At 38.5% G+C, this 12,985-nt stretch overlaps 1 protein-coding gene across 1 annotated transcript; it reads left to right on the forward strand.

The window, feature by feature from the left end:
* Window positions 1-256: 256 nt before the first annotated feature.
* On the forward strand, window positions 257-856 carry LOC148571299 (uncharacterized). The gene has a single exon (XM_088508140.1). The coding sequence runs from the start codon at window positions 257-259 to the stop codon at window positions 854-856; it is 600 nt and encodes a 199-aa protein (XP_088364266.1).
* Window positions 857-12,985: the final 12,129 nt, after the last annotated feature.

Below are 12,985 nucleotides of genomic sequence, written 5' to 3' on the forward strand. Positions count from 1 at the left end.
TTGCTTTCCTTCTTGTGAGTGAACTATTTCTTTATGTTTGTCTGCTTGAGTGTTATGTATGTGCTTTATTTCCTTGTGTTCTTCTGTTTGTGTTCTGTTTTCTATTTTCCTATCTATTTTAACTACTGTTTACTACTTTACTGTATTCTAATAACTATTTACTAATCGGAATCAAATAAATGAACATAACTAATAACCCCGACCCTACTAAGAACTCCCCAGTTCTTACCCCTTCTCTTCCTTCCTCCCCCCTCAGATGGAGACGGGCGTGATCTTCTATGAGTTCGAGGACCCTTACGTCTACGAGGATCCGGTACATCACAGTTACTTTATTATGGGTTTGGAGCCTCGTATTAGACGATATGCGTTACCTAATCGAGCTTTTCAACATCCTCTGTCTAGCCCGCATTTTGACCCCGATGCTCCTTACGACTTTTCCTTATCCTGGTTACATCCTGACGCACCTGGACATCCTTTTCCTGATAATCCCGGGCACCCTATACCAGCTCAACCTTTGAATGAGGCGGTACCTGAGCCTATCATTCCTGATGAGCCTGAGTTAGTTGATGACTACGTACCTGTGATACCACCAGAGTGGGATTTTCCCCCTGAGCCGATCCCCGACTTTCCACAGCCTGATGAGCCGGCACTACCAGACGGTGGGGTAGCTCCTATATGCGCGAACGGACCTGTGCTCGCGAATGATTTTGTACATAGTGACAGCAGTGTTTCTGGTGGATCTGAGGACATAGTTGCAGCTGTGGACGATGAGGAGGAGGAGGATCCTGAGTTAGAGATAAAGCAGGATGAGGAGATGGACGAGCCTCACGGCGATTCTCCGAACGGCCACGTGTAGATATAGCTTGACTGCGGAAGGGGCATTCCTTTGATGACACTCTAGTTTGACATTATCTGTTAGTTAGTCTCTCACTTGTGTTAGTACACCCGAGAGCTAGGAGCTATATAGTGGTTAGGCTAGCCTGGGTGCCAGTTTAGTGGCTTTTTGTATGGGCCAGGCCCTGGGAGTGTCGTGTATATATTAGCTAGGTAGGATGACGAGGATGTAAACTGACTTGATCTTGTGTAAACGCTGCATGTTTTGTTATAGTGTACATGATGTATATTATCAGTTGTGTTTCTATGTTTCTTTATGCCGCTTTTCTATTACTCTCAATGTATGCTTGTTTATTTTACCTTGTTATCCGCAACGATACGATATAAAAAAAAAGTTACCTGTAAAATTGGCATCGCTCTAACAAGGAACAGGCTCATATAGTAAATAATAGTTAATAATTAAGAGGGATAAGTTAGTAACACTTAGCTTCTTGTATGACCATGGCATACTGGGAGTTGGGTCGTTACACTTTTCAACCTGAAATCACTTAACAAACAAATCAAGACATCTAGTGGAATCAAAGGTGGATTAAATTTAGCTAATTAAAGACCTAGAAAGCATGTTTCACACTTAAGCACAAATTAGGAAACAATCATGAAACCATGCTATTTCATTGCATAAATATGGGTAAAAGGTTATAAAATCCCCTAAAATCAATACAAGATTAACCCTACAAATGGGGTTTATCAACCTCCCCACACTTAAACCAAGCATGTCCTCATGCTTAAACCAAGAGGAAGTAAAGGGTATCAACATTTATTCAATGAAATCTAACTAAATGCACCCTACCTATATGCAACTATCTACATGAATGCAATTGCTTAGTCAAAATAAATCAATTCCCAAGAAGCATATATAAGCATAAGGGCTAAGGACTAGCTAGTCTAATCCACAATTGAATTGAGTTATTAAATATTTTTAAAAACTTGCATGAAGAATGATTATTATAGGTGAAAATAGGTAATTTAGCATCAAACCCTCACCGGATGTGTTTGCACTCTATTTGCTCAAGTGTTTAGGGTTGATTCACTCAATTCTCCCCTAATCATGCTTTCTAAGATTTGTTTTTCTTCTAACAATCAACATATATTTCATGCAGGAGTATCATAAGGTCTTTCCTTTAGGTTGTAATGGGGCTAGGGTCAAGGTAGTATGCATATATGGTTGAGTGAGCTTGAAATTTGAATATTTGATAAGCTTAAACTTCCCACCTATCCTATGACATCCTATACAATTAAGTTCTAACCTAAGTACCCATATTTTCACTTTTTTTTCACATACTCATGCATTTTTTTCCTTGATCACAATACTTATGCATTAATTTTCTTGAGCTTCGCTTTGCTTTGGGGCATTTTGTCTCCTTTTTATTGTTTTTCTTCTTTTTTTCTATTTTTTTCTTTTCTTTTCTTTTTCTTTTTCTTTTTTTTTCTTTTGTTTTTCTTTCTTTTTGCCTTGCAATATATACAAAAACATCAATGCATAAGGTTTTACATTTAATTAATACATGAGCATGTACCCAATTCCCAATAATTTCAATAAAAATACAAAACTACCTTTTTATTCACCCGATGTCCCAAGGTTCCCACACTTGAATGATACTCACATTCACTAGCCTAAGCTAATCAAAGATCCAAATAAAGGACATTTATTGTTTTCCGCTTTAAGGCTTGTAATGTGCTAAATTAAGAACAAGGTGGGTTAATCGTAGGCTCAAATTGGCTAACAATGGAAGATAAAAGGTAAGGCTATTTGGGTAAGTAAGCTAATGAAACGATTGCCTCAATCATATAAATGCATGAATACAAAAAATAATTGGACATATAGAATTAAACAAATCAAAGATTACAATCATAGAAAGAGAATAATACACACAAGAAGGAAAAATTAGTGGTTATAAGATATAACCACACCATTAGGCTCAAATCTCACTTGCTTGTGTTCTTAGCTCAAAACACGTTCCACAATATATGTATAATTCAAGCAAGTTCTATGAAAAGTTTTCACTCAAATCAATTGGTGCCCTATGGATAATTTCCATGAAAAATTTCATTATTTTGACTAAGCTTATTATGTATAATATGCAAAAATAAGAAAATGCAAGTAAAAATCCTAAAAAACCTAAAATGAAATGCAAAAGTGTTAGGATTAGAAACTTGTCACCCAAAATCGCCGACCGGTCGGACGACCTCCCCACACTTAAAAGTTTGCACCGTCCTCGGTGTATTCAAAGATGAGCAAGGGGGTACGGCGACTCTCCGAATTGCTACCTTCAGTTGGTAAGTCAACCAGTTGATGCGTGTTCTTTGTCTCGCTTCCGTTTTTGCTTGTAGTGCATCGATCATGGAAAACAAGAATACAACACCATAAGGTAGGATAATACAAAATCAAGGAAGCATACATTGTTGGAATGAGGTACTAATCACTAGAATTGAGTGAGTGAATTGGTGTGACATTAATGACAAATAAGTGTGTGAATTCTAAATTGCACGGTTTAGAACACACACTAGCATAAAAAGTGATGTCACAAAAGAAGCATGCACTTCACTTATCCTAATGTACTTGAGATGCTTTAAGTAAACTTGTAAGGTAAAACAAGCATTAAAGAAGCATGAGAGCATTCAAGCTAAAAACATATGGATACATATGATCATGAAATACAATGCATTAAGATAAATGAACAATATCATCCATCAAGAACTTGCCTAATCAAAGAATAAGGTGCAGATCACATGGTGGCCAAATCATGCAATTCAAAAGGATTTAAAAGCTTGAAAGCAATGTCATGTACTTGGTATTCACAAAAGTGAAACATGAAAAACTCAAAACCAAGTAGCAAAATATAACCTCAAAAATAGAATCCAACAAAGATTATAGACATAATGATGTTAAGATAACATCCTGTTTAGTAATCAGCAACAATTAATGGTAAACAAGATTAACAATCTAACATTTACAATTAAAAAGAGAAAATCAAATGAAACTAAATTAAGACCAGCTAACTAACTAACTAACTAACTAATTAACTAACTAAAATAAATGGTTATCAATGGTGTTTGGAAGTGTTGGATGAGGGGTAGGAGAAGGGAAGAAGAAAGGAGAAGGAAAGAAATGGAAAGAGGAGAAGAAAAGAGATGTGTTGAAGGAAGGACATCCGCGCGTACGTGCGCATCGCGCGCGCGCATGGATGATTTTGTAATGGATGTGGCGCGTACGTGTACATGGCGCGTGCGCGCGGATGGCTTATTTCGAGAGTGACGCGTACACGTCATGTGCGCGTACGCGCGAGTTGTTTTGTGCCAAAGGCATAATGCGCGCGCAACGTTCGCACAACTCTCGGGCTTTTGGCTTGGGGGTGGAATTTCTCAATCCGCGCGTATGCGTACATAGCGCGTGCGCGCGGGTAGGCGAAAATGCTTAATGCACGCATACGCGCGCAGTGCGCATACGCGCGCAGTGCGCATACGCGCAGATGGTGCTCTGTTTTTCAATTTTTTTTCTTTTATGTTTTTCCACCAATCCAAGAATTCCAAACCCCCAAAAAGCTACCAAAACACCATAAAACCTTATTTAACATACTAAACTACCAATTAGACTCAACAAACTCAACAAAACATGAAATTAAACTAATTACCAATATGTACAGAAAGAGAAAATGAAAAGAAGTTACCATGGTGGGGTGTCTCCCACCTAGCACTTTTGTTTATTGTCCTTAAGTTGGACTTATCGGGAGCTCCTCTCAAGGTGGCTTGTGCTTGAATTCATCTTGGAACTCCCACCAATGCTTGGTTCTCCATTGTGCCCTAAGATTTCTTTTTTCTTGCACCAAGTGTTGATGGAGTTCTTCACAAGCTTGGGGCTCCCAAAGTTGATCCTCGTCTTATGATCCGGGATCCCACACTTTATTTTCAGACCCATCTTGAAGTTGATCATCATTATTAGTCCAACCGGGTGGTGAGTAAGGTGAATTCTCAATAAAGTGACCAACAACCCTCCTAGACCCATCTAGTTGAGCTCTATTCCAACTTTTATATTCCATCATTGACGCATCTACCATAATGAGCCTTGATTTACAACGCCAACCACGAAACATCATTCTCTTACGCTTCATCCCACAAAGTATCTTAAGTTGACCATCCGTTTCAAGTAAGCCATACTCAAGTGGGACAATAAAGCTAATAGAAATGAATTTTACCCACTCAAGTGAAGGAGTAGATGACAACCTAGGTAAAGAGGCTTCTAAGGATCTTGACAAAGCGTATTCAATTCCCATCCTTCTTTTTCTAAGGATCTCCACCTCCTCACAAGATCTCTTAATCTCAATCCTTTATTCCACAATTTTATCTAAGCCTTTTCCCTTACTCAAATCATAAAAGGGAGGGTGAGAGAAACTTACCTCCACAACGCTTTCAAATCCACCGGGAGAAGGTTCTACAAGCTCAAAGGATTCTTCACCACTAAGACTTGATGCTTGATCTTCAATTCCAAGGGAACTCAATTCTTGCTCTATCCCATCCAAGTCTTCATAAGGGATATGCCTTGGAGGTTGTGCACATTCCTCCTTAGCATCAAATTTAATCATCTTGGAGGGGTTTTCTTCAATTCTAGATTCCCAAGGTGGTTTCGCATCTCCTAAGTCTTCAACCACTTCTTCCTCTTCCTCAATAATGGTAGCTTCCTCCAATTGTTTCAATACAAAGAAACTTCAATCATTCTCTACCAATCTCTCCTTCATGTTATGCTCTTCATTTGTTTCTCTACATGTAGCCATGGGAGTTCCTTGAGTGTTCAAGCATTGGGACGCTAACCGGTTTACCACCTCGTCTAAGGCGGCTGTGAATTGTTGCACATCCCTTTTCGTCTCCTCTTGTCCTTGAACAAGGACATCAAGGATGTCATCCATTGGAGGTTGGGGTGGATGGAAGGGTTCATCAATTTGGGGGAAGGACTCATAGTAGGAAGGTGGTTCCTCTTGGTAGAGTTGTGGTGGTTCAATATTTTCCATTCTTTCCACTTGTTGCACAACACACTCCATGGTTGCTTGAAATTGATCCAAGGCTTTCTTGAAATGATCCCTTGACTCTTGTTCCTCTTGGATATCATGAGTAGGATCATATGGCTCTTGAATCGAAGGACATGAGTATTCTTCCATGGGAGGTTGTGGTGGAAAGTAGTATTCATCTTGTGGTTGAAAATTTTCGTACATTGGAGATGGTTCATCTTGGTAATAATATGGAGGGGGTGGATCTTGAAAGTGGTGATGTTGGAATGGTGGTGGCTCTCTATGTGGTTCATATGGCTCATATGGTTGTTGGAATGGTGGATAAGGATTAGGGTCATATGGGGGTGTTTGGTACAAAGGGGCTTGTAAGTATGGATGATGGCTATGTTGAGGATATGGCTCATAGGTGTATGGTGGTGGTTCTTGGAAGTCACAAGGAAACTCACCATAACCATTGGATTGGTATGCATCATAGAATGGCTCTTCTTCATAGTGCATTGGTGGAGGTTCTTGCCAGGAGGATTGATCATATACATATGGCTCCTCCCACCCTTGATTATCCCATCCTTGATGCATGTTGTCATTGAAATTCACATCTCCTACAACATAATGAGAACCAAACTCATAGCCAAAGTGAGAATTCTTGGTGAAAAGAGAAAATAAAAACAAATGCTAATAAGAAACAATGAAACAAAGTCCTAAAACTAACAAAAAACTAACAAGCAATCCAAAAATCAAACTATTCACAATATTCACATATATACAATAACCAATAACACAACACCATTGTAATTTCCCGGCAACGGTGCCATTTTGATGATTGGACTTTTGACAGTTTAGAATTTCACAAATGAAAGCTCGTTGCAATATAGTTTCTAAACCAACAATAATCTTTTCATACAAAAATTTGTTTGTCACAAGTAACAAACCCCTAAAATCTATAAACCGAAGTATTGAAACTCGGGTCGTTCTTCCTAGGAATTGCAACAAAGTTTCTTGTTATTGGTTATGAGTTGTTTTGGGGTTTTTTGATAAGAAACATGAAAAGTAAATGACAATGAAATTCAAATAACAAAAAGGTCTTGGCAAGGTTTGGTGGACAAGGATCTCTATCCTAATCACTAACCACAACATGAGAATTGGCAAGGATCGATCCCATTAAGTCATCCTCTAACTAATAAAGGAAAGTCAAATGAGTTATGTCAATCCAAGTCCATAAGTCCTAGTTCTCCACCAAATCAATTAGTGAGATCTAGCGTTAATGGCTCCCAATTGTCAATCACTTGGACATTAGTAACTCAAGAGTTCCTAAGTTACCTTCCCAAGCCAAGAGCACTAAAATTCTACTCTAAAATCCAACCAAGCATTTTATCAAACACTTGGAAGGCATAAAAAGGAAAGCATGGTAAATCTATAACAAGAATGAAATCTAACAACAATTATTGCAAAGAATTGACAAAAGCAATCAAAAGAAACACAATTATTATGAATTACCTCAACTTGAATTGAAAGAAAAAAGAAGGAACAAGAGTAGATCTACAACAAAACATAGAAACAACATAAAGGAAATTACAACAAAAGAATAGAAGAACAAGATGTAAAAAGAAGGAATTGAAAGGTAGAAGTAGATGAAAACATAAATTGAAACCTAGATATAAGATTATTGAACTAAACATAGTCCAAATTCTAGAGAGAAGTGAGAGCTTCTCTCTCTAAAACTAACTAAAACTAATCCGAATGAGTGTAAATGATGCTAAGTGTTGATTCCCTTCAATCCTTAGTCCTTTAAATGCATTTTGGTGCCAAAGTTAGTTGCAAATTGGGCCCACAGCTCTCAGAAATCGCTGGGCACATTTTCTATTTAAAAATCACGTGCGGCCACCGGCGCGTACGCGTACAGCGCGCGTACGCGCCCATTCAGCATTTCATGATCCATGCGTGCGCGTGCGCGTGGATGAACATATCCAATTCTTTGGCTTTTTTCATGTGTTCTCCACTTTGCATGCTTTCTTCACTATTCCTTTGATCCATTTCTAGCCCTTTTCAACCTGAAATCACTTAACAAACAAATCAAGGCATCCAGTGGAATCAAAGGTGGATTAAATTTAGCTAATTAAAGACCTAGAAAGCATGTTTTCACACTTAAGCACAAATTAGGAAACAATCATAAAACCATGCTATTTCATTGCATAAATGTGGGTAAAAGGTTATAAAATCCCCTAAAATCAATACAAGATAAACCCTACAAATGGGGTTTATCAATGTTTTGTCTACGGCATAAATCCCATGAGTCCAAGTTGGCTTTAATTTTGGCAAGGTTAGCCTTGATAGCTTCATTCGTCCTTTGGGCTTCCACTTGCTTCTTTTCACGGATGATTGCTTGAAGGCGATTCATTGCTTCCTTGAAGTAATCCATTGGCTCTTATTCCACTTGGCTAGCATAAGTAGGATCATGTTGCTCTTGGACCAATGGATATGGATATTCTTCCATGGAGGGTTATGGTGGAAAGAGGAATTCATTATGTGATTGAAAATTCTCATACACGGGAGGTGGTTCATCTTGATAATGGCATGGAGGTGGTGGTTCTTGAGGGTATTGGTGGTGGAATTGGGGTGGTTCTACATATGGTTCATATGGCTTACAAGGTGGTTGGTATGGTAGATATGGATTGGGATTATATGGAGGTGTTTGGTGGTATGAGGCTTGTAAGTATGATGGTTGAGGGCTATATTGTGGAGGGGGTTCATAGGCATAGGGTGGTGGTTGTTGATAATCACAAGGAGGTCCACCATAGCTATTGGATTGGTATGCATCTTGGAATGGCTCTTGCTCATAGCACAATTGGGAAGGTTATTGCCAAAAAGGGTGATCAAATCCTTGAGGCTCTTCCCATCTTTGATTGTTCCATTCTTGAAGCATGTTGGCATTGTAATTTTTATCTCCTACAACATAATTGTAACCATACTCATAGCCAAAAGAGTTAGAAATCATAGTGAAAAGAGAAAATAAAAACAAACACTAATAAGAACTAATAAAAACTAACTCCTAAAGCAAGCAAAAGCTAACAAAGAAGCATATTTACAATATCAACATATATACAATAGCCAATAACATAACACCATTGCAATTCCCTGATAACGGCGCCAAAAACTTAAAAGAGCAAAATCGTTAGTTAGGAATTTTTCACACAAATAATTCCGTTGATAGTATAGTCCCCAACCAACAGATAATACTCAATCAAAGTTTAATTTTTGGTTGTTACGAGTCCAACCCAATAAAAATAACCGAGAGCATTAGTTCCAGGATCGTCTTCTCAAGTAATTACAGTGAGGTATGCATATTATTGGTTATGATATCCAAAGGGTTGGGTTGATGAAAGGGCAAGAAAATAAATGACAAGAAAGTAAATAAAGTAAATAAAGAAATAATAAAAAGAGGCATTCATGGCAAGGATTGAGAATCTAGGCTTTCTATCCTAGTCACTAATCATATCACAATAATTATCAAGAGTTTATCCTATTAAGTCATCCCCAACGAGAGAAGGTACAATGTCATCTCTAACACTCGAAGAAAGTCTATTAAGACTAGTTAATCTCAATCCAAAAGTCCTAATGAACTTACTAATTGAATTAGCTAAAGATTAGCGCCAATGGTAACAATATTAACTAACAACTCTAGATCACCAACACAAGTTAGGTATTAGTGACTCAAGGTTGCCTAATTTCTCTTTCCAAGCCAAGAATGCTCAAAAAGCTACTCTAACATCCAACCAAGCATTTTGTGAAACACTTGGCAAGGTTCTTCAAGCTCTACCTCTTGCCAAGCTTCCTCAAGTTTACATTCTTCTTTACCAATTGCTTCAAGCTCTTCCCTATCACTCAAATCATAAATTAGAGGTTGAATGAAATCTACCTCAATATCAATTCCAAGTTCAATGGGGAAGGATCCATCAAGCTCAAGAGGATCACATGTTGATGCAGAATCATCATAGATAGGAGAACTTGGTGCTTGCCCTATTTCTTCCAATTCTTCACTCTCAATATGCCTTGGAGGTTGTGCACTATCCTCCTTGACATCACTTTCAAACTCCATAGAAGAAGGCTCTTCAACTTGAGATTCCTCTTTGCACTCAACATCTCTTAAATCTTCAACCACTCCTTCCTCTTGATCAACAATCTCGGCTTCCTCCTCTTGTTGCACTTCTTGTCTCAACTCCTCCTCTTCCCCTTAAAGCTCCAAATTTACTCCCTCACTATGCTTTTTGCTTGCTTCTCCACATTCAACAATGGGAGTGTCTTGATCGTATAAGCTTAGGTGGGAGGCCATGTTGTCAATGGCTTCCGCCATGGTGGCAACCATGACTTCTAGCTTCTTTAGCTCCTTTTGCCTCTCCTCTTTCCTTTGGATATAAGAGCTAATTTCTCTTCGTTGTTCTAGTATGAAGGCATGGAGAGCTTTATCCATTGAAGGAGGTGGTGGAAGAGAGAATTTATTGTTTGGAGGAAAAGTGCCATAGTTGGAAGGTGGTTCAATTGATGAAATTCTTGAGGTGGTGTATAAGAAAATGGTGGTTCTTGGGAGTATTGGTGTCAGAATGGTGGTGGTTCTAGGTATGGTTCATATGGTGGTTGGTATGGTGGATATGGGTTGGGATCATATGGAGGTGAATGGTGGTATGAGGCTTGTGAGTGAGCTTGACAATAATGTTGAGGGATTGGTTCATGATTATGTACATTATGGGGTAGATTGTAGCCATGAGAGATTGGAGGAGGTTGTTTCCATGAAGGTTGACCATAAACATGTGGCTCCTCCCTAAATTGATATCCATTCCCACAATGTGGTTCCTCATTGAAGCTTTCATTCCCTACAACATAATTGTAGCCAAACTCATAGCCAAAGTGATGAGAATTCATAGTGACAAGAGAAAATAAAAACAAATACTAATAAGAACTAATAAAAACTAACTCCTAAAGCAAGCAAAAACTAACAAAGAAGCATATTTACAATATCAACATATATACAATAGCCAATAACATAACACCATTGTAATTCCCCGATAACGAAACCAAAAACTTAAAAGAGCAAAACCGTTGATTAGGAATTTTTCACACAAATAATTCCGTTGATAGTATAGTCCCCAACCAACAGATAATACCCAATCAAAGTTTAATATTTGGTTGTTACGAGTCCAACCCAATAAAAATAACCGAGAGCATTAGTTCCAAGATCGTCTTCTCAAGTAATTACAGTGAGGTATGCATATTATTGGTTATGGTATCCAAGGGGTTGGGTTGATGAAAGGGCAAGAAAATAAATGACAAGAAAGTAAATAAAGTAAATAAAGAAATAATAAAAAGAGGCATTCATGGCAAGGATTGAGAATCTAGGCTTTCTATCCTAGTCACTAATCATATCACAATAATTATCAAGAGTTTATCCTATTAAGTCATCCCCAACGAGAGAAGGTACAATGTCATCTCCAACACTCGAAGAAAGTCTAATAAGACTAGTTAATCTCAATCCAAAAGTCCTAATGAACTTACTAATTGAATTAGCTAAAGATTAGCGCCAATGGTAACAATATTAACTAACAACTCTAGATCACCAACACAAGTTGGGTATTAGTGACTCAAGATTGCCTAATTTCTCTTTCCAAGCCAAGAATGCTCAAAAAGCTACTCTAACATCTGGTGTGCGAAATCGTGATCATTCTATTCCTTGGTAACGGCACTAAAAACTCAATACGCATGTTCATGATCTTATATCTGTTTCACAACTTCGTACAACTAACTAGCAAGTGCACTGGGTCGTCCAAGTAATAAACCTTACGTGAGTAAGGGTCGATCCCACGGAGATTGTCGGCTTGAAGGAAGCTATGGTCACCTTGTAAATCTCATTCAGGTGGATTAAATTATATTAAGAAATTATAGTGGATGAAAATAAATAAAATATAAAATAGGATAGTGGTACTTATGTAATTTATTGGTGAGAATTTCAGATAAGCGTATAGAGATGCTTTCGTTCCTCTGATCTCTGCTTTCCTGCTGTCTTCATCCAATCAATCCTACTACTTTCCATGGCAAGCTTTATGTAGGGCATCACCATTGTCAATGGCTACATCCCATCCTCTCTGTGAAAATGGTCCAATGCGCTGTCACTGCATGGCTAATCATCTGTCGGTTCTCGATCATACTGGAATAGGATCCATTGATCTTTTTGCGTCTGTCACTACGCCCAGCACTCACGAGTTTGAAGCTCGTCATAGCCATCCCTTCCCAGATCCTACTCGGAATACCACAGACAAGGTTTAGACTTTTTGGATCTCAGGAATGGCCATCCATGGGTTCTAACTTATACCACGAAGACACTAATAACTCGGACTCGGTCCCCTGTATTAGATATCCAAGAGATATCCATTCAATCTAAGGTAGAACGGAAGTGGTTGTCATGCACGCGTTCATAAGTTGAGAATGATGATGACTGTCACGATCATCACATCCATCATATTGAAGTGCGAATGAATATCTTAGAAGCGGTATAAGTTGAATTGAATAGAAAAACAGTAGTACTTTGCATTAATCTTTGAGGAACAGCAGAGCTCCACACCTTAATCTATGGTGTGTAGAAACTCTACCGTTGAAAATTACATAAGTGAAAGGTTCAGGCATGGCCGAATGGCCAGCCCCCATGATCTAAGAACTAAACGTCCCAAGATGTCTAATACAATAGTAAAAAGTCCTATTTATACTAAACTAGTTACTAGGGTTTGCAGAATTGAGTAAATGATGTAAAAATCCACTTCCGGGGCCCACTTGGTGTGTGCTTGGGCTGAGCATTGAGCTTTACACGTGTAGAGGCTTCTCTTGGAGTTGAACGCCATTTTGTAGCCTGTTTCTGGCGTTGAACTCCACTTTGCAACCTGTTTCTGGAGTATGACTCCAGAATGCAGCATGGAACTGGCATTGAACGCCAGTTTAAGTCATCAATCCTTATTCAAAGCATGAACTATTATATATTGCTGGAAAGCCCTGGATGTCTAATTTCCAACGCAATTGGAAGCACGCCATTTGGAGTTCTGTAGCCCCAAAAA

Source organism: Arachis ipaensis, chromosome B3 (assembly GCF_059453495.1).
Source record: "Arachis ipaensis isolate K30076 ecotype BB chromosome B3, ASM5945349v1, whole genome shotgun sequence".
NCBI lineage: Eukaryota > Viridiplantae > Streptophyta > Magnoliopsida > Fabales > Fabaceae > Arachis > Arachis ipaensis.